Source organism: Pan paniscus, chromosome 20 (assembly GCF_029289425.2).
Source record: "Pan paniscus chromosome 20, NHGRI_mPanPan1-v2.0_pri, whole genome shotgun sequence".
Lineage (NCBI taxonomy): Eukaryota > Metazoa > Chordata > Mammalia > Primates > Hominidae > Pan > Pan paniscus.
In genome coordinates, this window is record NC_073269.2 from 11,297,142 (window position 1) to 11,324,053 (window position 26,912).

General features: G+C 43.4%; 1 protein-coding gene across 1 annotated transcript in view; it reads left to right on the top strand.

Moving 5' to 3' along the window:
* Window positions 1–1,718: 1,718 nt before the first annotated feature.
* Window positions 1,719–26,912, top strand: part of ADGRE1 (adhesion G protein-coupled receptor E1) — a 51,958-nt gene continuing 26,764 nt past the window's right edge. Inside the window, exons 1-10 of the mRNA XM_003819352.4 lie at window positions 1,719–1,828; window positions 4,806–4,868; window positions 10,716–10,859; window positions 11,466–11,621; window positions 11,745–11,864; window positions 15,065–15,211; window positions 17,000–17,140; window positions 17,226–17,372; window positions 19,633–19,721; window positions 21,887–21,970. Coding sequence (XP_003819400.4) covers window positions 1,798–1,828; window positions 4,806–4,868; window positions 10,716–10,859; window positions 11,466–11,621; window positions 11,745–11,864; window positions 15,065–15,211; window positions 17,000–17,140; window positions 17,226–17,372; window positions 19,633–19,721; window positions 21,887–21,970 — 1,122 coding nt within the window. The 5' untranslated portion in view covers window positions 1,719–1,797. The remainder of the gene's footprint in view (window positions 1,829–4,805; window positions 4,869–10,715; window positions 10,860–11,465; window positions 11,622–11,744; window positions 11,865–15,064; window positions 15,212–16,999; window positions 17,141–17,225; window positions 17,373–19,632; window positions 19,722–21,886; window positions 21,971–26,912) is intronic.

Genomic DNA, 26,912 nt, shown 5'->3' on the forward strand with positions numbered 1-26,912 from the left:
TGGAGTTCAATGGCACGATCTCGGCTCACTGCAACCTCTGCTTCCCGGGTTCAAGCGATTCTCTTGCCTCAGCCTCCTGAGTAGCTGGAATTACAGGCATGCGCCACCACACCTGGCTAATTTTTGTATTTTTAGTAGAGATGGGGTTTCACCATGTTGCCCAGGCTGGTCTCAAACTCCTGATCTTAGGTGATCCACCCGTCTCAGCCTCCCAAAGTGCTGGGATTACAGGCATGAGCCACTGTGCTCGGCCTAAACCTCTGCTCTAAAACTAATTTTATGTGTGTCTGCATTTTATTTTATTTTATTTTATTTTAAGACAGAGTCCCACTCTGTTGCCCAGGCTGGAGTGCAGTGGCATGATCTCGGCTCACTGCAGCCTCCGCCTCCTGGGTTCAAGCAATTCTCTGCCTCAGCCTCCGGAGTAGCTGGGATTACAGGTGCCTAACACCATACCACACTGGCTGATTTTTTTGTATTTTTAGTAGAGACGGGGTTTCCCCATCTTGGCCAGGCTGGTCTTGAACTCCTGACCTCGTAATCCACCCTCCTCAGTCTCCCAAAGTGCTGAGATTACAGGTGTGAGCCACGGTGCCCGGCCATGTCTGTATTTTCTATTTCCTTGGTGTGAGGCAATGAACCTCGGGTATTACCCCAGATGGATGACACTGCTTCAATATCTGCCAGTCACTACACTTTGTTATCAGTGGGATTACATCAACTGGAGCCCATTCTATCTGCTTGGAGCCCAGGCCTGAAGATTCAAGGGGTTGACACCCTCTAGGAGCAAGCCTCAAGTCAACCCATGACTGATAGTAGGTGGGATATAAATACCTCAGCTCCCTCACCCCTCGGTTGGAATAACTGAAGAGTATGTTCCATGCCGCTCCCCAGTCACCCCTGGGGAGGTTAAGTTCCACTTTCTCACCATGTAACTTGTTTGAAGACACACCCAGTATTGGCTCTTTGCCTTTCCTGATTCACTTTCTCCTCCCCCAGCTGGTGTTTTCTGGGGCCACCTTCTTGATAAACTACTTTTGCTAGAATCCTTGTCTGAGGGTCTGCCCTTGTGAGACCCTAAGATGTTACCAGAGAGAGTTAGGAAGCTGGGAATGGGGTGGAAGTGTTGCTGTATAGTCGTCAGACAGAGTTGAGATCTGAAGGAAAATAAGATGGTTAAAGCTCTTGACTCTGGAATCAGAGGGTCCTGGGTTCAAATCTCAAGTCTGAGAGATCTTGGACAAGTTATAACTCCTCTGCAAGTCTCAGTTTCCATTTTGTTGGTGAATAGAGGGAGGGAGGGGAATTCCTACTTTACGAGGTTAACATGATAATGAAATTACACTTTGTTGCCAATGTGCCTAGCACACTGCCTGGTACATGATGGTTGTGATGGCTGTCTTTGTACAGGAGACTGGGAAGAGACCCTAAAGGCTGAGATTTGCTTCAACTGGAGGCAGGAAGCGGAAGCTCCTTTATTGGGTGCAAGGAAAGAAGGTGTTGAGAGATGGGAGATAGATGTTGATGGGAAAGAAAAAGGGAGAGACGGTGGGAAGGAGAGAGAGAGAGAATGATACGCATTAGGCAGATTAACTTCTCTTTATTGTGAAGAAAGGGGGAAATTAGGATTTTCTAGGCTGTCTTTTAGTTGCAGCAACTCAGCAAAAAGGGCTATGATGACCAGGCAGCATTGAGCAACTCTGACTCCGCCTTCCCCTCTTCGCACACCTTCTGGTTACTGAAAACCCAGCGTTCGTAGAAAAGTTTCTTCTCTTTGAATGACAGAACCACAGCATAATGCGTGGCTTCAACCTGCTCCTCTTCTGGGGTGAGTGTGAGGCTGAATGGGGGGCTAGGGGAGGCCTGGGTTGGAAATAGATTTCAGGAGAAATGGGAGGGCCATGGATGGTCCAGCCAAGAGATCATACGTCCAGGCTGGATGCTGCAAACACCTTCATTCGGGGAACCTTTGACAAAATTCCATAGCTCAGGGAAGTCCATCTGTTAGGATAGATTTTTCTCTACAGTCATGCATTTGACCTGAGCAAGTCCTGTGTGTCAGGTGCTGTTCTAGGCACTAGAGGATATAGCAGTGAGAAAAAAGGACTAAGTTCCTGCACTCTTGAGGCTGATATTCTAGTGGGTAGGAGCAGACAGGAAAGAAGGCACAGACGATCATAGCCCACTTAGCACTGCTGTAACTTCTTTAAACATAGAGTGTATCCAATTGTCACAACATTTCTATGACATTGGGTCATTATTAGTCCTATTTTGCAAATGAGAAAACTGAGGCAAAAGAGATAAAATAATTTTCCCAAGGCCACTTAGTCAATAAGGGGTAGAGGCAGGATTTCAAGCCAGGCAGTCTGACTTCAGAGTCTGTAAGCTTTTCCACTATACTATGTTGCCCCAAATAATAAGTAAACATAGGAATTTCAGGTAGTGATAAGTGCTATGAAAGAAGTTGTTATAGAATGTGGTCGGGAGTTATGTTGAAGGGAGAAGTCTGGGGTTGAGGAGGGGCAGTTCGAGCTGAGTCCTGAATGATGAGATAGACCCTTCCTGTGCTCTTATTTCTCTTTCTTCAGGTGTCAGTTTGTCTCAGCCTTGTTTATCTTCTGTGTTTCTGGTTTTTCTTCTATGTCTTGTGTGTTTTGGTCATTGGATCAAATTTAAGAATGGAGGATATTGGGGACATATTCTAAGTAGCAAGTATGGGTTTCCTCTGCTGTTGAAGAGTGGATCTGAATACCCTATTTTACCAAGGAGGAAACTGAGGCACAAAGAGATTAAATAACTTCCTCAAGGCCATGCAATCATTAATTGGTGAAGCCAGATTTTTAAACCTAAGCATTTTGACTTCAGACTTTGTATGCCTAAACAGCATGCTGAATTACCTCTAAAATAATTAATGAATGAGCAGAAGAATTTTTGTTAGTAATAATAGATAGAATTTGGGAGTTTAGATCTGTGGGACTTGTTGACTGGCAGGCTACATTAGAAGAAATAGGTGGCCTGTGGACATCAAATGTAGGAATGCAGAGTTGTTATTTTGGGGTGTTGGCAATGGTATTAACCATTAACACTCCCTATTCTGCCCTGAAGATAATCAGCAAAGAGTTGTCATAATGATAGTGATGATAATGATGGTGATGATCATGATGGTGGTGGTTATAATAGTGATGATGAAAATGGTGATGATGATGGTGATGGTGATGATGATGATGATGATAATGGTGATGATAGTGATAATGAAGATGATGGTGATGATGATGGTGTGATAATGACCATGAAGATGGTGATGATGGTGATGATGATAATGGTGATGATAGGGATAATGATGATGATGGTGGTGATGATGGTGTGATAATGATGATGAAGATGGTGATGATGGTGATTATGGTGGTGATGATGATGATGGTGATGGTGATAATGGTGATGGTGATGATGATAATGGTGATGATGGTGATAATAATGATGATGATGATGGTGATGATGAAGATGATGATGGTGATGATGATAGTGATAATGATGGTGATAATGATGATGGTGCAGGAGACCTAAATGCTGCAGGGCTGCATTGCCTTTAAACACTAAAAAATGGGCAGGGCGCAGTGGCTCACGCTTGTAATCCCAGCATTTTAGGAGGCTGAGGCAGGCAGATCATGAGGTCAGGCGATCGAGACCATCCTGGCCAACATGGTGAAACCCCGTTTCTACTAAAAATGCAAAAATTAGCTGGGCGTGGTGGTGCGTGCTTGTAATCCCAGCTACTCGGGAGAGTGAGGCAGGAGAATAGCTTGAACCAGGGAGGTGGTGGTTGCAGTGAGCCTAGATCGCGCTACTGCACTCCAGCCTGGTGACAGAGTGAGACTCCATCCCAAAAAAAAAAAAAGAAAAAGGAAAGAAAAACGAATTGCCCTACCCTCTCATGAAATGTTAATACTACAGATATACTGTATACCTATATATGTATTTTCTGTATATACATATGTATCTTATACATAAAAGAGTAAGCTTAAAAAGATCTCTTCCTGAGAACCAAGTTTGGGTTCTTTGAGGAGATATCACCCCTTTTGAGAATGCATGCTTTAATGTATGTTTTTGAAAATCAGCTAGAACTTTTTTTTTCAGACAGGGTCACCTAGGCTGGAGTGCAGTGGCATGATCTTGGCTCACTGCAGTCTCTATCTCCTGGGCTCAAGCAATCCTTCCACCTCAGCCTCCTGAGTAGCTGGGGCTACAAGTTGTCACCACCACCCAGCTAATTAAAAAAAATTTTTTTTTGTAGAGACAAAGTCTCACTGTGTTGTCCAGGCCGGTGTCAAACTGCTGGTCTCAAGTGATCCTCCCAACTTGGCCTCCTGAATAGCTGGGGCTACAGGCATGTGCCACTATGCCCAGATAGTTTTTCTATTTTTTGTAGAGATGGGGTTTTGCCATATTGCCCAGGCTGGTCTTGAACTCCTGGGCTCAAGCAATCTACCCACCTTGGCCTCCCGAAGGGCTGGGATTACAGGTGTGCACCACAGTGCTTAGCCTGGAACTATTTAATCAAAAAGAAAAAGAAGATAAAGACAGACAAAATGAAAAGCAAAAGCAAAGTACAGAAAACCAGGAATGGTCATTGTTAAGCTTATGCAAAATAGTGTATGTTTGTTCCTTAACTAGATGACAACATCTAGCCTCTTCAAACCTATTTCTGTGGGGCCAAGCCAGGACTAATTTTGCAGGTTGAGCCCAAAAGGTTTTTTTTTTTTTTTTTTTTTTGGTGGTTCATGTGTTTTTCTTTTCTTTCTTCACAGGATGTTGTGTTATGCACAGCTGGGAAAGGCACATAAGACCCACACGGAAACCAAACACAAAGGGTAAGTTGGCCAGAGAGAATGCAGATGCCTGAAGGGGTAGAGAAAGTTTTCTCCCCGGGAAACATCCCAGGAAGCTGAGCCTCATCCAGATGCTTGCTGGGAGCTAGTTAGCGGCAGAGCAAGGGTTAACATGCAAGTCTCCTGATTCTCACTTCAGGCTCTTTCCTTTGTGCTTAGAATTGCTGTGTGATCTCAGATAAGTCACATAACCTCTCTGAACTTCAGTTTCCCAAGCTGTGAAATACAGATAACAATAGGGATGTTGTGAAACTTTAATTCAAAGAGGTAGCTTTGGAAACCACCTGGTATGTAGTATGAGCTTTATAAATGGTAGTGTAGCGAGAGTAGGGATGGAATTTACTCAAACTACAACTCAATGTGCAAAAAAAAAGTGACTTCTTTATGTTTTGTTAAATACTCTCATCTTCTACATAAACTCTTGCTGGATAAAGGAAGAAAGACATTGTCAGTTCGTAGTTGTTGATATGGTTTGGCTATGTCCTCACCCAAATCTCACCTTAAATTGTAAGAAACCCCACGTGTCAAGGGCGGGGCCAGTTGGAGATAATTGAATCATGGGGGATGGTTTCCCCCATACTGTTCTCGTGGTAGTGAGTAAGTCTCACGAGATCTGATGGTTTTATAAATGGGAGATCCCCTGCACAAGCTCTCTTGCCTCCTGCCATGTAAGTAAGACATAATTTTGCTCCTCATGATTGTGAAGCCTCCCCAGCCATGTGGAACAGTGAGTCAAATTAAACCTCTTTCCCTTATAAATTACCTAGTCTCGGGTATGTCTTTATTAGCGGCATGAAAACAGACTAATACAACTGTTCCCAGTGTCTCTGTTTCCTGGTTCTTCTTTGGGCAACTTAGCAACTTAGTCTATATTGTGTTAACAGCTCATCTTTCACATTTTTTTTTTTTTTGAGATAGAGTCTCGCTCTGTTGCCCAGGCTGGAGTGCAGTGGTGCGATCTTGGTTCACTGCAAGCTCCGCCTCCCAGGTTCACGCCATTCTCCTGCCTCAGCCTCCCGAGTAGCTGGGACTACAGGCGCCCGCCACCATGCCCAGCTAATTTTTTTTGTATTTTTAGTAGAGACGGGGTTTCACTAGAAACCAGGCTGGTCTTGAACTCCTTAGGTGATCTGCTCACCCCAGCCTTCCAAAGTGCTGGGATTACAGGCATGAGCCACTGCGCCTGGCCCCTTTGTAGGACTTTTTCAAAAGGGCTTTATTGAGATGGTTGGGAAAATTTTCTCAAGGAAGTGATGTTCCAGTGGACTTAAAGGATGGATGAATTGATGTTACCCAGGCAAAGGGGCAGGGTGGGATAGGGCGTGCCTGGTGGCCAGAACGGTGGGTGCAAAGGTCCTGAGGTTGGAAAGAATTTGGAGGACCGAGTGAAGGTGAGTGTGACTGATGACACAGGGCAGGAGATGAGATGGGGAGGTGGACAGGTACCTAGTCCCACAAGACCGGGTTGTTACTCTGACCTTGGTGGGTTTCAGTTGTGAGGGAGAGGGCTAGTGGAAGAGGATGGTGGGAAACTTACAGCATTAAGAGACCACAAGTGATAAAATGCCGGAAGTCTGCATAGAGAAATGTTGCCTCTACAGATGAAAAGAGGAAGCTGGAAATGAGAAGAGAGATACCATCTGAGGCCTCATGCAGGGAAGGGAAATAAACAAGGCACATTATAGGAGCAAAGAACGTAGATCTCAAAACCAAATGTGTAACAAAAACAGGGTGAATAATGTCACAATCACGATAATCCATTCCTTCTGTTTTTATGATACTTTTTAGTTTTTCCATACTCCTAATTGATGTTGGCATTATCGTTGGTTCCTCTCTTTTCACTCCTCACATCCAATCCATCGGCAAATTTTGTTAGTGTTGCTTTAAAAAATCCTGAATTGCATTTCCTTCATTGATCCTCTCTGGGTTGTATCTACTGACATCTTTCACCTGGACAAGCGCAGTCACCCCCTCCTTGGTCAGTTTATTTCTGATCTTCTATAGTTCGTCTTCCAACCAGTGGCCAGAAGGCTCATGTTAAAACCTTATGTTGTGTCCCTACTCTGCTTGAAATCCTCCCATGACTCCCATCTTTCTTTGATAAAAAACCCAACTCCACTATTCACAATAGTCAAGATATGGAATCCACCTCAGTGTCCGTCAACAGATGAATGGATGAACTCAATGTGGTCTGCATACACAACGGATTGCTATTCGGCCATAAAAAGAATGACATTCCACAATTTGCAGCAACATGGATGAAACTGGAGGTCATTAAGTGAAACAAACCAGGCACAGAAAGACAAATGTCACATGTCCTGACTCATAGGTAGTTGCCCTACTGTGCTACTGAGCACTCGATCTCATTCCTTCCATCTAACTGTGGTTTTTCTACCAACCAGTCAATCCCTCTTTATCCCCCTTCCCCACTATCCTTTCCAGCCTCTGGTAATTGTCATTCTGCTCTCTACCTCCATTAGATAATGATGATGATGATTTTTAGCTCCCACGTAGGAACGAGAACACGCAATATTTGTCTTTCTGTGTCTGGTTTATTTCACTTAACATAATGTCCTCCAGTCTTCCAGTTCCATCCATGTTTCTGCAAATGATGGGATTTCATTCTTTCTTTCTTTTTTTATTTTTTATTTTTTTGAGACGGAGTTTTGCTCTTGTTGCCCAGGCTGGAGTGCAATGGCGCAATCTTGGGTCACCGCAACCTCCGCCTCCCCAGTTCAAGTGATTCTCCTGCCTCAGCCTCCTGAGTAGTTGGGATTACAGGCATGAACCACCATGCCTGGCTAATTTTTTTTTATTTTTAGTAGAGACGGGGGCTTCTTCATGTTAGTCAGGCTGGTCTCGAACTCCCGATCTCAGGTGATCTGCCCGCCTCGGCCTCCCAATGTGCTGGGATTACAGGCGTGAGCCATCACGCCTGCCCGATTTCATTATTTCTTATGGCTGAATGATATTCCATTGAGTACGTATACGACATCTTCCTCACCCATTCATCCACTGATAGACACTTAGGTGGATTCCATCTCTTGCATGTACTTTGGATTTTGAAAGGTCTGGCTCTGCTGCTCTCCAGCTGTGTGTCTTTGGGTAAGTCACTCAACCTCTCTGAGTCATGTTTTATTTTCACATATGGGTATTGGGAATGGTGTTCATTTCCCGTGGCTGCTGTAACAAATTGCCACAAACTTGGTCGCTTAAAACAAAAAAAACTTACCTATCATTCTGGAGGTCAGAAGTCTGAAATGGGTTCCACTGGGCTAAAATAGAGGCAATGGCAGAGCTGCGTTCCTTCTGGATGCTCTACGGAAGAACTATTTTCTTACTTTTTCCTGTATCTAGGGTCAACCATGTTTCTTGGCTCATGTCCCCTTCCCCCAACTTCAAAGCCAGCAATGGCTGGCCAGCTCTTTCTTACATCACATCACTCTGACAATGCTTTTCTTGGTTTCAGCTTTCACTTATAAAGACTCTTGTGGTTACATTCATTGCCCCTGGATGATCCAAGATAATATGCCCATCTTGAGATCAGCATGATTAGCAACCTTAATTCCATCTGCAACCTTAATTCCTCCTTCGCCATGGACCATAACATATTCACAGGTTTCAGGGATTAGGACATGGTCCTCTTGGAAGGGTCTGTTATTCTGCCTGCCACAAGGATGACAGCAGCAAGTGAGCCTCTTTCCTAGCACCTGGGAGCCTGCTCCCACCTGTGGTCTTGTCCTTTTGAAGCTCACAGTGTGGTGGTGAAGGTGGCCATGAAGGAGCAACTCACTGAAACAATCAAGCAGTCACGGTTTTGATGAATTCCATAAAAGAAGAGCTCAGGGAGCTGTGGAGGAGTCAGGGAAGGCTTCCTGGAGGAAGTGATGCTAAAGCAAGATCTGAAAAATGAGTGGAAGCTGGCCAGGCCAAGCAGAGGCAGAGGGAACAGCGTGTGCAAAGGCCCTGCGGTAGGAAGGCTAGAAATGGAGTGCAAAGAGAAACTGACATGATGAGGCTGAATGATGTGGTTGGGTCTGGTCACTGGGGGCTTTGCAGTTCATGTTGAGTAATTTGAGTTTTATTTCTAAGGAGAATAAAGAGCATTATAGGCAAGGGGTGGAGGTAGGAGATCAAATGTGCATTCAAAGATGACCATGATGTGGAGTAGAAGATTGTGGAGGACAATGGGGTATATAGAAATGTTAAATTCAGAGGAAGATCTGGATCAGGCATAGCCAAGGTGGTGGGGTTAAATGGGTAATTGTCAAATTATATTTGGGAAGGGGGATCAACAGGGCTTGGAGGCTTATTAAATGTGGTGGCTAAACAGGCAACCTGAGGTACAGAGATGTGAAATCACTTGTCCCAAGATTGGATTGGCTAGGATAGAGTGTTGATTGTTTCCATAGAAACAAAATAACTATGAATGAAACAATGCAGATGTTTATTTTTATCTGTCTCATAAATCTCCAACTTGAAGATGGAACAGGGTCGTGGAACAACCTTGCCTAGGAGGTCATTCCATCTCCCAGGTGCCTTTTGCCTTGTTGCCTCTCCAACCTTAGGCGTGAGCCTCATCCCCATGGTTGGAAATGGATCACCCCAGTCTGTCCATCTTCCAGCCCGTGTGAAAAGGGAGAAAAAGTGTAGAGTATGCCCTTTCTTTTCAAGGGTGTGACCAGACAGTACACACATCACTTCTATTCATTCTCCTTGGCCAGATTTTCACCAGGTGGCCACAGCTAGCTGCAAGAGAAGCTGGGAATGCAGTCCTAAACTGGTTGGTTCTATTATTATAAGGAAGAGGGTGGAATGGGTTTGGGGGAACAGCTACCATTCTTGGCTTTGAGGTTTGCTGCTGGAACTTGAACTCAGATCTGCCTTGTCCCGAAATTTGCAGTTTTCACTCTCACACTTTTCTGTCTGGTGCTTGGATGTTCATGGTGTGATCCATGGAGCAACAGAATTGGCATCCTCCGGGCACTTGTTAGAAATGCAAAATCCCCGGCCCCCTTCCCCAGACCTGCTGAATCAGTACCTGATTTTCCAAGATGTTCTTGGAATCCAAGGGGAGGCAGGTGATACTGGTCTGTGGATACTTTGGGTAGCAAGGATCCAGATGAGTGCTTCTCAAACTTCCCTGTGCACACACATCACCTGGGATCTTGTTTAAACGCAGATTCTGATTCAATGGATTTAGCATTTCCATCTAACTCCCAGGCTATGCTTATGTGGCTGACTCACAGACCCTACTCTGAGTAGAAAGGGTCTAGGATCTTTGAGGTACACGGTTAAATATGATTGGTTGCTGTATCAGTTTCCTAGGGCTGCTTAAAATGACAGAAATTTATTCTCTTCAAGTTCTGGAGTCCAGAAGTGTGAATTCAAGGTATTGGCAGGGCCAGTCTTTCTCCAAAGGCTATAGGGCAGAATCTGTTCCATGCCTTTTTTTAAGGCTTTTGTTATTGCTGGCAATCCTTGGTGTTCCTTGGCTTCTAGACATATCACTCTGATCCCGGTTTCCACTGTTGCGTGGCACTGTCCCTGTGCATGTCTGTGTGTCTCTTCTCTTCTTATAAGGACACCTGTGGCCCACCCTACTCCAGCACTACTTCATCTTAACTTTTATCTTAATTGCATCTACAAAGACCCAGTTTCCAAATAAGATGAAATTCACAGGTACCAGGGTTTAGGACTGTAACGTATCTTTTGGGAGGAACACAATCCAACCCATAACAGTCACCTCCACCTTTGTATGCTGGGTTCCCTTGCAGCCTCACTCTAATGCTCTAATCTTATCTAAACTTTTCTTTATACACTGCCTAGGTAATAACTGTAGAGACAGTACCTTGTGCCCAGCTTATGCCACCTGCACCAACACAGTGGACAGTTACTATTGCACTTGCAAACGAGGCTTCCTGTCCAGCAATGGGCAAAATCACTTCAAGGGTCCAGGAGTGCAATGCAAAGGTGAGTTCATGTCCCCTCAAACCCTCCAGCATTTGGTAGGAAAATCAAGTCAAAGCTGGCTGGGTATTGAATGTAGGTACTCCCCCACCCCCAACTTTTTTTTAAAATCTGGTGTAACAATCTATATATTTTAAGTGGAGCATTAGGCCATTTCTGTTCAAGGTTAATATTGATATGTGGGGATTTTGTTACTGTCACAGCATTGCTAGCTAGTGTTGTTAGCAAACATGATTTTCTTCCTTCCTTCCTTCCTTCCTACTTCCTCACCCTTCCTCTCTTTGATCATGTAAATAATTCCTGGTCACTGTACAATTTCATGGATGGTTGAGTTTCCTCACAATATGGTGGCTGGATTCCAAGGATAAGCATCCTGAGAGAACAAGGTAGAAGTACATGATATTTTTATGACCTAGTGTCACTTCCACCATAGTCACAAGCATGCTCAGATTCAAGATGGGGACATACCTTCCATTGCTTGACGGAAGAAGTACCAAAGTGAAGTGCATATGGGATGGGAGATATTGTTTTAACATTTTTTTTTTTTTTTTGCAAAATACAGTCTTCTATCTAGTATAAGTAAATTTGTAACTCCAATTCTCTGTCTAGATATTGATGAATGCTCTCAAAGCCCCCAGCCCTGTGGTCCTAACTCATCCTGCAAAAACCTGTCGGGGAGGTACAAGTGCAGCTGTTTACATGGTTTCTCTTCTCCCACTGGAAATGACTGGGTCCCAGGAAAGCCGGGCAATTTCTCCTGTACTGGTAATGCTCTCAGGCTCCCAGGGATGGGTCTTGGGTGGATATCTATCAGTGGGGTGAGTTCATGTATTTCTGAACTGAGGCACCCAATTTCTTATCTGCTCACCCTCTTCCACTGCTTCTCAGATATCAATGAGTGCCTCACCAGCACGGTCTGCCCTGAGCATTCTGACTGTGTCAACTCCATGGGAAGCTACAGTTGCAGCTGTCAAGTTGGATTCATCTCTAGAAACTCCACCTGTGAAGGTATACATGACCATCTCTTTATTATTTACCTGCTTAATTAATTAAGGGTCATCTCACTTGGAAGACCATATGAGAAAAGGATTTTCTCATGTAGGGATGAGAAAATTGGGGCTCAGAGAGGTAAAAATATATAGTTGCCTATATCTTTTTCTCTCCCTTTACTTTGGGCCTGTGGGTGTCTTTACATGTTAGGTAGGTCTCTTGTAGGCAGCACATGGGTTGGTCTTTTTTACAAAAATTTTTATCTGGTTTAACAATCTATATCTTTTAAGTGGAGCATGAGGCCATTTCTGTTCAAGGTTAATATTGATATTTGAGGGTTTTGTTCCTGTCACAGTGTTGCTAGCTACTTGCTTTGTGATCTCAATTGTGTAATTGCTTTATAGGATCTGTGAACTATATGCAAATATTAAGTGGAAGAGCTGGGATTTGAACTCCTGCTGAGGACCTACTATAAGTCAAACAATGGTATCAGAATATAATGGGGTGCACTTGTCTCCAGACCGATATTTCCCCCAGGGGTCATTGGCAACATCTGGAGATATTTTTGATTGTCCCAACTGGTGATGGTGGGGAGAGGTGCTGTGTATGGCATCTACTGGGAAAAGATCAGAGATGCTGCTAAACATTCTATAATGCACAGAAAGGCCCCCACAACCAAGAATAATCTGACCCTAAATGCCAATAGTGCTGAGGTGGAAAAACCTTATTCTGGGCTGGGTGCGGTGGCTCACGCCTGTAATACCAGCACTTTGGGAGGCCAAGGCCGATGGATCACTTGAGGTCAGGAGTTCAAGACTAGCCTGGCAAACATGGTGAAACCTTGTCGCTACTAAAAATACAAAAAATTAGCCGGGCATGGTGGCAGGCGCCTGTAGTCCCAGCTACTCGGGAGACTGAGGCAGGAGAATTGCTTGAACCTGGGAGGCGGAGGTTGCAGTGAGCTGAGATTGTGCCATTGCACTCCAACCTGGGCAACAGAGCAAGAGTCTGTTTCAAAAAAAAAAAAAAAACCCAACAACAACAAGAAGAACAAAACACACAAAACCTATTCTGGGGAGATTCTAAAGTCTAAACTTCAGAACGTTCCCCTAAAAGGTATTTGAATTAACAGTTGAAAGTTATCTTTAATTAGCCGGGCGCAGTGGCTCCCGCCTGTAATCTCAGCACTTTGGGAGGCCAAGGCGGGCAGATCACGAGGTCGGAGATGGAGACCATCCTGGCTAACAAGGTGAAACCCCATCTCTACTAAAAATACAAAAAAAAAAATAGCTGGGCCTGGTGGCGCGTGCCTGTAATCCCAGCTACTTGGGAGGCTGAGGCAGGAGAATGGTGTGAACCCAGGAGGCAGAGCTTGCAGTGAGCCGAGATCACACCACTGCACTCCAGCCTGGGTGACAGAGCGAGACTCCATCTCAAAAAAAAAAAAAAAGAAAGTTATCTTTAATCTTTTCTCTCCCTTCACATTAAAGCAGTCATCACACCTTGGGGAATCTACCTGCTAAATATGTTTTGAGACTGGGTGTGGTGGCTCACACCTGTAATACCAGCACTTAGGGAGGCTGAGATGGGAGAATCGCTTAAGACCAAGAGTTTGAGACCAGCCTGGGCAACACAGTGAGACCCTATCTCTACAAAAAAAAAAAAAAAAAAATTAGAAAATTAGCCAAGTGTGGTGGCATGTGCCTGTGGTCCCAGCTACTCAGGAGGCTGAGGTGGGAGGATCACTTGAAACCGGGAGGTTGAGGCTGCAGTGCACTATGCTTGCATCACTGCATTCCAGCCTGGATAACAGAGCAAGACCTTGTCTCAAAAATAAATATATAAATAAATATGTGTTGAATTCCTCCACTGTTTTCCATCCTTGGTTCAGGCTTGATCATCACTGCAGCAGCCTCCTCTCTAGTCTTGCCTTTTTCAGTCTTATTCTCTCCAATCCATCCTCTACACTGCAGCCAGAATGTCCTCACCAAGAGACAAGAGCTCCATCTTCCTGTGTCTAGTGCATTGTTATTCTCCACATTCATTTATGGGATGGTGACTCCATTGAGAAAGGCAAGGAGTGGTCAAGCCCTCATTATATCCCCTGGCTTAGTTTAAGAGATGTTTGAAATCATCTCTGCCTTTGCTACTCCATTTGTAGCGGTGAGCTACCACTGGGTAACAAATTGTCTTAAAAATTAGTGTCTAAAAACAACCACCATATATTTAGCGCTTGATTCCATGAGTTGACATTTTAAGTGGTCTATTCTAGCCAGATCTTTTGGTCTCAACTGGTCTTGTTCTTGTGTCTGCAGTCAGCTGATCTTGGCTGGGCTTTTGTCTTGTTGCCTCTCCCACCTTAGGTGTGAGCCTCATCCCCATGGTTGGGAATGGATCACCCCACTCTGTCCATCTTCCAGCCCAGGTGAAAAGGGAGAAGAAGTGTAGAGTATGCTCTTTCTTTTCAAGGGCATGACCAGATGGTGCACACATCACTTCTATTTATTCTCCTTAGCCAGATTTTCACCATGTAGTTACACCTAGCTGCAAGAGAAGCTGGGAATGCAGTCCTCAACTGTATTGTTACATTATTACAAGGAGGAGGGAATGGGTCTCACATGTCTGGGGCTCATCTGGGATGATTCATTTCTCTCCCATTTGGTCTTTTGTTCTTCATTAGGCTAGTCAGGGGCTTGTTCATATGGCAGAGATCAGAGGCCCAATAGAATGAACAGAAGCCAACAGGTCTCTTGAGGCCCAGGTTTGGAATTAACACCTCGTTACTTCACTGTCTTCTATTGGTCAGTGCAAGTCATAGGGCCAGCTGTATTTAAGGGGTAGAGAAACAGACTCCACCTCTTAGTGCAAGGTATGGTAAAGTCACATCTCTTGCAATCTACATCTTGGGGTGTAAATACAGAGAGAAGTAAAGGACTATGGCTACTTCTGCAATCTCTGATAATTATGTTTTGAAACTATTTGCCACCCTTCTGCTTACATGCTATTGGCTAGAATTTGCTCTCATGGCCATGCCTATTGAAAGAAGGGACTGGGAAATATGTCCCACTGTGTGCCTGGGAAGAAGGGGGGAACATGGATATTGGGGAGCATCAGCCCTGTCTGCTGAAAATCAACACTCAGAGTGCATCTCCTATTTGTAGTCTCTACTCCTTGCTTTCTCATTTACCTTGACCTGGGTTTTCTCTTCCACTCTTCAGACGTGGATGAATGTGCAGATCCAAGAGCTTGTCCAGAGCATGCAACTTGTAATAACACTGTTGGAAACTACTCTTGTTTCTGCAACCCAGGATTTGAATCCAGCAGTGGCCACTTGAGTTTCCAGGGTCTCGAAGCATCGTGTGAAGGTAGGTGGGGGTGTCTTCTGAGAAGTCAGGTCCAAGTCTGTTTGAAAAGACAGCAGTGAGGGGATTAGGGTGGGTCTTGGTTGAGTTTGAGACTTTCATCTGCAAATCTGAAGCCAATAATCATTCATTCACTCATTAAAGAAATACCTCTTGAGCACTTACAGTATACGTGGCACTATTCTAGGCACTGGGGATAGAGCAGTAAATAACATCTCCAAATAACATCCCATTGGGGCTTAGGGCTTCCATATAGGAATTTGGAGGAGGGGCACCATTCAGTCCATAGCACCCATGAACAAACAGCCTGTAAGTGACAGAGCCAGGCTATGAACCCAGAATGTCCATGTTCTCAACCCCTCCACTGTGTGCCTCTTTTTGTTTGTTTGTTTGTTTGTTTTTTGTTTTTTGGGGTTTTTTTTGTTTTTTGTTTTTGTTTTGAGATGGAGTCTTGCTCTGTTGCCCAGGCTGGAGTGCAGTGGTACAATCTCGGCTCACTGCAACCTCCCCCTCCTGGGTTCAAGCAATTCTCCTGCCTCAGCCTCCCAAGTAGATGGGATTACAGGCATGTGGCACCACATCCAGCTAATTTTTGTATTTTTAGTAGAGACAAGGTTTCACCGTGTTGGCCAGGCTGGTCTCAAACTCCTGACCCCAGGTAATCTGCCTGCCTCGGCCTCTCAAAGCGTTTGGATTACAGGCATGAGCCACTGCGCCCAGCCTGTTTTTTGTTTTTGAGATGGAGTCTTGGTCTGTCGCCCAGGCTGGAGTGCAGTGGCATGATCTCAGCTTACTGCCACCTCTGCCTCCCAGGTTCAAGCAATTCTTCTGCCTCAGCCTCTTGAGTAGCTGGGATTACAGGTGTGTGCCACCATGCCCAGCTAATTTTTTATTCGGGACAGGTAAGTCCCAAAGTGGGGTTTAGCTCACAAGGGTTCTTGGCTTTGCCCAAGAGAGAATTCAAGGGCAAGCCAGAGGTAGAAGAAAACAGCTTTATTGAAGAAGCAGTGTTACAGTTCTGTAAGTGTTACAGCTCCTGCAGAGCAGGGCTGCTTCATAGGCAGAGAGCAGCAGCTCAGGGCAGTTTTGCAGTCATACTTATACCTACTTTTAATAATATGCAGATTAACAGGTGGTTTATGCAAAAATTTCTAGGGAAGGGGTAGTAACTTTTGGGTCATTGAGTCATTGCCATAGAAAGGGGCAGTAACTCCCCAATATTGCCATGGCAATGGTAAACTGACCTGGCACACTGGTGGGCATGTCTTATGGAAAGCTGCTTCCACTCTGTCCTTGTTTTAGGTAGTCCTCAATTTTGTCCAGTGTCCAAGTCCCTCCTCTGGAGTTGAGTCCTGTTTCCTGCCTCATTACTAGCTTAGCATAATAGAAATGTATCACTCTCATAATAATTCAATATGGATATACCTGGCTGATGGGCAGCTTTTCCCCACATGGTGATAAAGGAGTTCAATCTCTCTCCATCTTTTGGTTCTTGCATTCCTTAGAGCCTTGGTGTTCCTGGTTTAGCCAGTTGAGGTGAAAGAGGGAGGAGAGAAGTCACACCCACTTCTTGACCACCTTGGCCCTGAAGTGACATATATCATGGCTCTCATATTCCATGAGTGAAAAGTAGTCACATGACCTCACCTAGATGCAGAGGGTTCTGGGAAATGTAGTCCCTGGCTGGGACACCATTTTCTAGTGAAACATGACTCCATATTTTGCAAAGGGAAGCATGATTTTGTTGGCTCATTGGCCAACTTGGCTCCACACCCATTCTGTACCCCACAGATATTGATGAATGCACTGAAATGTGCCCCATCAATTCAACATGCACCAACACTCCTGGGAGCTACTTTTGCACCTGCCACCCTGGCTTTGCACCAAGCAATGGACATTTGAATTTCACAGACCAAGAAGTGGAATGTAGAGGTGAGCACAGAGTTTGATGGACAATCCAGAAAAGACATTTCTCTTTGCTCTTCTGGGTTTCTTGATATTCTCCAGTTCTTTGCAGATATTGATGAGTGCCACCAAGATCCATCAACCTGTGGTCCTAATTCTATCTGCACCAATGCCCTGGGCTCCTACAGCTGTGGCTGCATTGCAGGCTTTCATCCCAATCCAGAAGGCTCCCAGAAAGATAGCAACTTCAGCTGCCAAAGTAATAATCTCTTTGTATGTCTTGGCAATGGAATCTGTTTCTGGCTTTGGTTGGAAAATTCTCATTCTACCCAACCTTGGGATCTTCCTCTTAGTGTTGCCTCATCCACATATTGTTTCTTTTTCTTCTTCATCCATTTACTCTTTCAACAAATGATTTTTGGAGTACCTATTAATTAATTAATTAATTAGTTAAACAGGCCCCTGCAGTAGGCACTGAAGATTTGGTCCTGAATATGATAGGCATGATTCTTGTCCTCTTGTAGCTTATAGTCTAGGGAAGGAGCCAGAACACACACACACACAATTATTTAATTATAACTATGAATGAGACAACAAAAAAAAAGTGTGCTTTTTTTTTTTTTTTTTTTTCACCCAGGCTGGAGTACAGTGGCAGGATCTTGGCTCACTGCAAGCTCCACCTCCCTCCTGGGTTCATGCCATTCTTCTGCCTCAGCCTCCCGAGTAGCTGGGACTACAGGCGCCCACCACCACGCCTGGCTAATTTTTTTGTATTTTTAGTAGAGACGGGGTTTCACCGTGTTAGCCAGGATGGTCTCAATCTACTGACCTCGTGATCAGCCCACCTCGGCCTCCCAAAGTGCTGGGATTACAGGCATGAGCCACTGCGCCCGGCCAAAACATAGTGTGCTTTGAAGTGGCTAATAGGATATTGATTATGCTCCAAGCAAACAACATTTAAGCAGAAACCTGAAGGAGGAGAAGGACTTCTCTAGAGGAAGAATGGAGATCATGCTGTTCTGGGTTATAGCAGATGCAAAGGTCCTGAGGCTCACACCAAATGAGGACAAGGGGAAGTGTCAGTAGACATATCTGATGAAGTGGACACAGGTCAGATTCTGCAGGGTCTTGGTGGCTTGTGAAGAATTTTGAAAGGGCTGGATGCAGTGACATACCTATAAACAGCACTTTGGGAAGCCAAGGTGAGAGGATCACCTGAGGCCAGGAATTCAAGACCAGCCTGGGCAACATTGCAAGACTCCGTCTCCACAAAAAATAATGATAAAAAATTAGCCAGGTGTAGTAGCATGGGCTTGTAGTCCTAGCTACTCAGAAGGCTGAAGTGGGAGGATCACTTGAGCCTGGGAGGTTGAGGCTGCAGTGAGCTGTGCTCATGCCACTGCACTCAAGCCTGGGTGACAGAGTGAGACCCTGTCTTTTTTTTTTTTTTCTTTTTCTTTTATTTTATGGAGTCTCACTCTGTCGCCCAGACTGGAGTGCAGTGGCGTGATCTCAGCTCACTGCAACATCCACCTCCCAGGTTCAAGCGATTCTTCTGCCTCAGCCTGCCGAGTAGCTAGGATTACAGGTGCCCATCACCACGCCCAGCTAATTTTTGTATTTTTAGTAGAGATGGGGTTTCACCATGTTGGCCAAGCTGTTCTTGAACTCCTGATCTCGTGATCCTCCCACCTCGGCCTCTCAAAGTGCTGGGATTACAGGTGTGAGCCACCGTGCCTGGCCAACCTTTCTTTTAAAAAAGAATTTCAGAGTCCTTTCCCCCCCCACAAGAATAATGGGGAACCGTGAAAGGTTTAAAACTGTTAAATTATGTATTATTTATTACATTAAAAATATGTGTAACTTATTGGAGGCAATGAAGTATAACAAGCAAATGAATATATCTGATGTATTTCCAAATATAATAAAGATAATATCATCAATGTCGCTGGTTCTCTTATATGTTTCTTCTCCACTCTATCTCCTTGTATCCTCCTTAGACAGCCACTTGGAATTTTGTGTTTATTATCTCCCTACTTAAAAAAATATTTTCCCGTGGTACATACCCCTAAACAATATCTGCCTAGTATTGCTTGTGTTTGGAGCTTTGTAAAAATGATATACTACATATGACTATAGATGTATGTCTTTTATATGTATGACTTCTCTAATTTGCTGTTTCACTCGATATCATGCCTCTTAGAGTGTAAGCTGTGCAGGGACACAATATTGAGTGAGAAGTCACACATATAAAAGACATACATCCACAGTCATACGCATGATTGCCTCTAAGAGGCATGATATTGAGTGAAACAGAGCAAATTAGAAAATTGTGTGTTGTAGTAAACACGTCCTTCATGTTGTAGTGTGTAGTTGTGGTTTGTTCATTTTCCCCCTTGTGTATTAGGGTAATAGATGGATTTTAAGTCAGGGAAGGGAGGACATGAAATCAGACTGGAATTTTCATCATATTTTGCTGAGGTTGAAGTTTGGTTTGGTTGCTGTTGTTTTCATCCTAGGGGTTCTCTTCAAATGTAAGGAAGATATGATACCCGATAAGAAGCAGATCCAGCAATGCCAAGAGGGAACCGCAGTGAAACCTGCATATGCAAGTATTTTTTAAGGTTCCTAGTTTTTGAGGTTTTCTTAGAAGCCATTTAGGTAGAATGTTGTTTTTGCAGTTGTAACAAAGGCAAAAGTAATAGTGGCCAAAACCAGACAGCAGTTTATTTTTCTCCTCTGTAACCTGCTGAGTGTAAGCTGTGCAGAGCTCATACCATGGCTCCATTATGCTCTGCCAGCATCAACACAAGACTCCCACTTTGTGGCCCAAGGTGGCTGCTCCAGCTCCTGCCCTCACATCTGCATTCCAGCTTGTGGGAAGGGGAGAAGAGGAAGCGAAAAGCACGGTCCTTCTCTTTAAGCGTATGATCCAGCACCACTTCTGCTTGCACCTGATTGGGTAGAAATTAGTCACATGGTCCCACCTAGCTGCAAGGGAAGCTGGGAAGAGAGAATGTTTGCCTATCTAAAACTTGAGGATTCTCTTAATAAAAGAACGGGAGAATATATTGGAGTCTTCCTGCCAGTGAAGGTGTTGATGCTGCAACTGAGTAATGTTGGTGTGGGGGTGTTACACAGCCAGCCAGGCCAGAAGGAATTTGGACATCCTGACTGTCTAATGAAGTCATTACAATGAGTAAAGACTCCATGACCTCTTTAGAAATCAATGTCACTATTCTAAATATGAGCTTGTAAATTGGCTGTGGGATTCCCACGTGCCTTGTACCACTGTTTTTCTTTTTTAATTGTGGTGAGGTACACATAACATAAAATTCACCACTTTAACTATTTTAAAGTGTGCAATTCAGTGGCACTTAAACCATTCACAATATTACGCAATCATCACTTCAATCTAGTTCTAGAAATTTTTTTTTTGAGATGGAGTCTTCCTCTGTTGCCCAGGCTGGAGAGCAGTGGGGTGATCTTGGCTCACTGCAACCTCCGCCTCCTGGGTTCAAGCAATTCTTTCTGCCTCAGCCTCCCAAATAGCTGGGACTACAGGCACCCACCACCATGCCTGGCTAATTTTTGTGTTTTTAGTAGAGATGGGGTTTTGCCATGTTGGCCAGACTGGTCTCAAACTCCTGACCTTGAATGATCCACCTGCCTCAGCCTCCCAATGTTCTGGGATTACAGGTGTGAGCACCATGCTCAGCCAAGTTCTGGAATATTTTTATCACTAAGCAGTCACTCCCCATTCTCCCCTCCCACTAGCCCATGGCAAACACTAATCAGCTTTCTGTCTCTGTGGATTTGTCTATTCTTGACATTTCACAGAAATGGAATCATGCAATGTTTGCTCCTTTGTGTCTGGCTTCTTTCACTTAGCATGATATTTTCAAGGTTCTTTCATGCTGTAGTACATGTCAGAGAACTCCATTCCTTTTTATGGCTGAATAATATTCCACATGGACCACTGTTAGTTCATACATTTCCTCTTCTTTTAATATCACTGGTTGGGAACAGGCCCCCCAAAATCTGGCCATAAACTGGCCCCAAAACTGGCCATAAACAAAATCTCTGCAGCACTGTGACATGTTCATGATGGCCATAACACCCACACTGGAAGGTTCTGGGTTTACCGGAATGAGGGCAAGGAACACCTGCCCAGCCCAGGGCAGAAAAATCGCTTAAAGGCGTTCTTAAACCACAAACAATAGCATGAGCCATCTGTGCCTTAAGGATATGCTCCTGCTGCAGATAACTAGCCAGACCCATCCCTTTATTTCGGCCCATCCCTTCATTTCCCATAAGGGATACTTTTAGTTAATCTAATATCTATAGAAACAATGCTTATCACTGGCTTGCTGTTAATAAACACTTGGGTAAATCTCTGTTCAAGGCTCTCAGCTCTGAAGGCTGTGAGACCCCTGATTTCCCACTTCACACCTCTATATTCCTGTATGTGTGTCTATAATTTCTCTAGCGCCACTGGCTTAGGGTGTCCCCGATTGAGCTGGTTTCGGCAATCACTAAGTAGTTTTGCTATTTGTTTATGTTTGCTTTTTTTATTCATGGAAGGAAAAGGTGATGTGATTCTAATTCTGATCAAGTAATGAGTTTTAATTTCCCTGAGAATTCTAGAGACTCAGGAATTCAGAGCCACCTCATATGATGGGCTTTATGGGCTAATTTGTAGATTACATGCTTGGGGGAATACATCAATTCATGCTCACAAATGCTCTTTTTTTTTTTTTTTCTGGGACGCAGGTCTCCTTTTGTGCACAAATAAATAACATCTTCAGCGTTCTGGACAAAGTGTGTGAAAATAAAACGACCGTAGTTTCTCTGAAGGTAACGATTGGGTCTTTTAAATTGTGTTTTGAGTTTCAAACATCCTGGGCACACTTTGGGTGCAGAAAGATGTCTTTATGGCTGGGCGTGGTGGCTCACACCCATAATCCCAGCACTTTGGGAGATTGAGTCGGATGAATCACTTGAGGTCAGGAGTTCAAGACCAACCTAGCCAACATGATGAAACCCTGTCTGTACTACAAATACAAAACTTAGCCGGGCATGGTGGCAGGTGCCCATAGTACCAGCTACTCAGGAGGCTGAAGCAGGAGGATTGCTTGAACCCGGGAGGTGGAGGTTGTGGTGAGCCAAGATAGCACCACTGCACTTCAGCCTTGGCAACAGACTGAGACTCCATCTCAAAAAGAAAGAAAGAAAGAAAGAAAGGAAGAAAGAAAGAAAGAAAGAAAGAAAGAAAGAAAGAAAGAAAGAAAGAAAGATCTCTTTATAATGAATGGATTGTGAATTAATATTTAATTTTTTATAGCTGTAAGATTTGAAAAATTAGCATACAGTAAAATTACCTTTTTACTTGTATAGTTTGATGAGTTTTCTCACCTGAATAGACTTGTGGAACTACCACTACAATTAGGATGCAGAACAGTTTAATTATCTCCAAACATTCCCTTGGGCTTCTCCTTTGTAGTCAGATACTCCCTCCACCACTAAACTCTATAAATCCCTGATCTGGTCTCTGTCACTGGAGTTTTGTCTTTTGAAGAGTGTTATATAAATGAAACCACATAGTATGTGGTCTTTTGAGACTGGCTTCTTTGACTCAGCATAGTGCATTTGAGATGCCTGGATAGTGTGCATATAAACAATGCCATTTCCTCCTCCTCCTCCTTCTTCCTTCTTTCTTTTCCTTCCTTTTTACTGTTAATGAGATTCAGCACATTCTCATTGCTGTATATAACCATCACCATTATCCATCTCGAGAACTTTCTCATCTTTCTCATCTTTTCAGGGGGACAGAATTGGTTGGTGGTTTTTTTGTTTGTTTGTTTTGTTTTGTTTTGTTTGTTTGTTTGTTTTGAGATGAAGTCTTGCTCTGTTGCCCAGGCTAGAGTGCAATGGTGCGATCTCGGCTCACCGCAACCTCCACCTCCCGGGTTCAAGCGATTCTCCTGCCTCAGCCTCCCGAGTAGTTGGGATTACAGGCATGTGCCACCATGCCCGGCTAATTTTGTATTTTTAGTAGAGACGGGGTTTCTCCATGTTGATCAGGCTGGTCTTGAACTCCCGACCTCAGGCGATCCACCTGCCTCGGCCTCCCAAAGTGCTGGGATTAGAGGTGTGAGCCACCAAGTCCGGCCAAAAGCTAGTTTTTCTTAAGCTTTAAGTTGAACTCATTGATATTGTCATTTTCTTTATAAATCTTGTTATTTTTGTATGAAAATAAGAATAACACTTTTACTTATAATTGTATTAATTTTAAATTAATACATTTATTTTTATTCATGAAGTATACATTCATCCCTAGGGTTTTCAGATTAAATTTTGATAAATGGTTAATCCTATTTACAAACTTAGTTCAATTTCCTCAAATGTTTTATACTATGTTTATAAATATTCCAATTCTCCCCTCCCGCTCCACCCAAATTTCAAGTACCTGGTGAAGAGGATTTACAAATCTAATAGGCAAAGTGACTTGGGTCCTGAGCGACTCATAAATCCACTCAATCGAATCTATAAATATAATAATTCAGATGCTGTTAGACATTCAATATGGTTTATAAATAGCCACGTTCTCTTAAATTGTTCATATTAAAATAACAAGTCTAATTGCTTTTTGCAATAAAATTATGTGGTTTATTGGTTAGCTTCTCTAATGTGTCAAACTGTTCCAACTCTTTTTTTTTTTTTTGAGATGGAGTCTTGCTCTGTTGCCCAGGCTGCAGTGCAATGGCGCGATATTGACTCACTGCAAGCTCTGCCTCCCGGGTTCATGCCATTCTCCTGCCTCAGCCTCCCAAGTAGCTGGGACTACAGGCGCCCACCACCAAGCCTGGGTAATATTTTGTATTTTTAGTAGAGACGGGGTTTCACCATGTTGGCCAGGCTGGTCTTGAACTCCTGACCTCAGGTGATCCACCCACCTCAGCCTCCCAAAGTGCTGGGATTACAGGCATAAGCCACCACACCCGGCCCCAACTCTTTAAATAGGAGATGTTTCTAGATTATGCTAAAGATGTCAAAAACGTCTAAATTTAACACAAATCCTACTAAGGATGTTTAGTTTGCCTAAAATTTTCTAACTTTCCTGAGGATATAAAATAACTTTCCTAGCTAAGAAGAATAAATTTAACATATCAGAGGGGCGGGATTTGAAGAGATTTTGCCAGTTGTAGAACTGAGTACTATGTTTCCTGGAGATGGTCCTAGTTGAGATGTTTCTGCTATGTCAGTGGGGAGGGGAGTCCCACACCCATGCCTTTTGGGGATTACAGAGCTCAGGGCTTCCTGTTTCTCTTGGTCAAATATCTCTCAAATGTCCCGCTTACCCCGTGTTTATTGAAATCCTTTTTTTCCTTTTATCATCTAATTTGGATAGATAGAAACTTGTATCGCTGCTCAAATTTCAGTTTAATTTCCTCTACCATCTGACTGGATTTAATTCATTTAATGCATTTTCCTGCATTTATTAGGTTCTGGATTCCTTTTAGTTTTTTTTTTTTTTTTTTTTTGCTTAGGTCAGACTGTTTTTGCTTGGGTTGGACTATCACATGTGATAGTCCATTTATTGATAATAATCAATAATAAGGGGAATCATATGAATATTACTATTACTATTGTTGTTATTATTTTTCTTACCTTAATCCTATTCCTCAAACATATCCAGTGTTAAGAGGTAGAGAAGTATCTTCCCCTATCTTTTTACCTTGTAAGCATGTACACACATACACAAATATACATACATACACATACAAATAAACACACACATATACACACACGTGCACACACATACGCATACATACAAATACATACACATATACACACGTGTACACACACATATACACCTCCCACACATGCACACACATGCACACACATATGTACACACATACACACATATACATATGCATATACACATATAACACATAACACATACATACACACATGCACACATACACATACAAATGCATACACACACCCCCACACACATTTACACACATACACACACCCCACACACATTTACACACATACACATATGTATACACACATCTATGCATATACCCATACACACATACAGACATACACAGACATCAACACACAGATACACACATACACATCCACACACATATACACACTCATGACACACATACACACATATATACATACAGGCATATACAAATGTACACACATACACAAACACACATATATACACACACGTATACATACATATGCACAAACACACATACGTACATAGGCATACATAGACATACACAGAGATATACACACATGCACACGCATGTACACAACCCAACACATACACACATATACAGACACCCACATATATAAGCACACACACACACGTGCACACAGAGTGGAGTCATTTTATTGAGCACTTACTATGAGAGGTTTAGGACAGTGATTAATGATTCAGCCTCTGCTGCCAGACTGCCAAGGTTCAAATCGTGGTTATTCCACCTGCTAGATATGAGTCCTTGTTTCTCCTTTCAAAAATCAAAATAATCATAAATAGCCCCTACTTCATAGATATCTTCTACAAATTAAACAAGTTAATATATAAAAGACATTTAGAGCAATACCTGGCTCATAATAAGTGTGTGCTATTTTTATTTCTATATGCCAGAACATAAATACCATAATATAAAATTTTAAATTAAACCAATTGTTTCTAAACCAAATGCAATACTATATACATGATACTCTGTAATTTGCTTTAGTGAACAGTGGCTCAGAGACCCTTTTGCTTATTAATGCCTATAGGTATACTGCAATATTCATTTTAACAGCTGTATGGCTATCTCATTATTTGATTTCATCTTCATTTATTGACCCAGTCTGTAGGGCATTTAGGCTTTCCACAAACCATCCTGAGATGAACATCACTGGACTGGATCCTTGCACATCTTTTAAGTATTTCTGGAAAGATTAATTCCACGAAGGGGAATTGCTGAGTCAAAGGGTATATGCAATTTACATGGCTATAGGTACAAACTTACTGCATTGCATAAAGGTTACATCAGTTTGTCTTTCTTGCTTGCTTTCTTGCTTTCTTTTGACAAGATCTCACTCTGTCACCCAAGCTGGAGTGCAGTGGAGTGATCATAGCTCACTGCAGCCTTGAACTCCAGGGCTCAAGAGATCCTCCCACTTCAGCCTCCTGAGTCGCTGGGACTAGCGTCATGCACCACCGTGCCTGCTCTTTTTAAATTTGTTTGTACAGATGGGGTCTCGTTATGTTGTCCAGGCTGGTCTTGAATTCCTGAACTTCAATTTGTATTTCTTTTTTTTTCTTTTTTCAGACAGCCTCTCTCACTGTCGCCCAGGCTGGAGTGCAGTGGTGCGATCTCAGCTCACTGCAAGCTCTGCCTCCTGGGTTCAAGTGATTCTCCTGCCTCAGCCTCCCAAGTAGCTAGGATTACTGGCATGTGTCACCATGCCCAGCTAAATTTTTTTGTATTTTTAGTAGAGACAGGGTTTCACTATGTTCGCCAGGCTGGTCTCAAACTGCTGACCTCATGATCCACCCGCCTCAGCCTCCCAAAGTGCTGGGCTTACAAGTGTGAGCCACTGCACCCGGCCTGAATTTGTATTTCTAATGGGGCTTCTTGAATCAGAAAAAGGAGCCCGAGTGGATGCCCCTTTTAATTCTCCTTTGGATGGACTCCCAGCCTATTCTTAATCAGAAAAAGGACAGCTGTTATTTCATTAATGAGAGAGAGAGAGAGAATGAACAAACACATCTTTCCTTGCA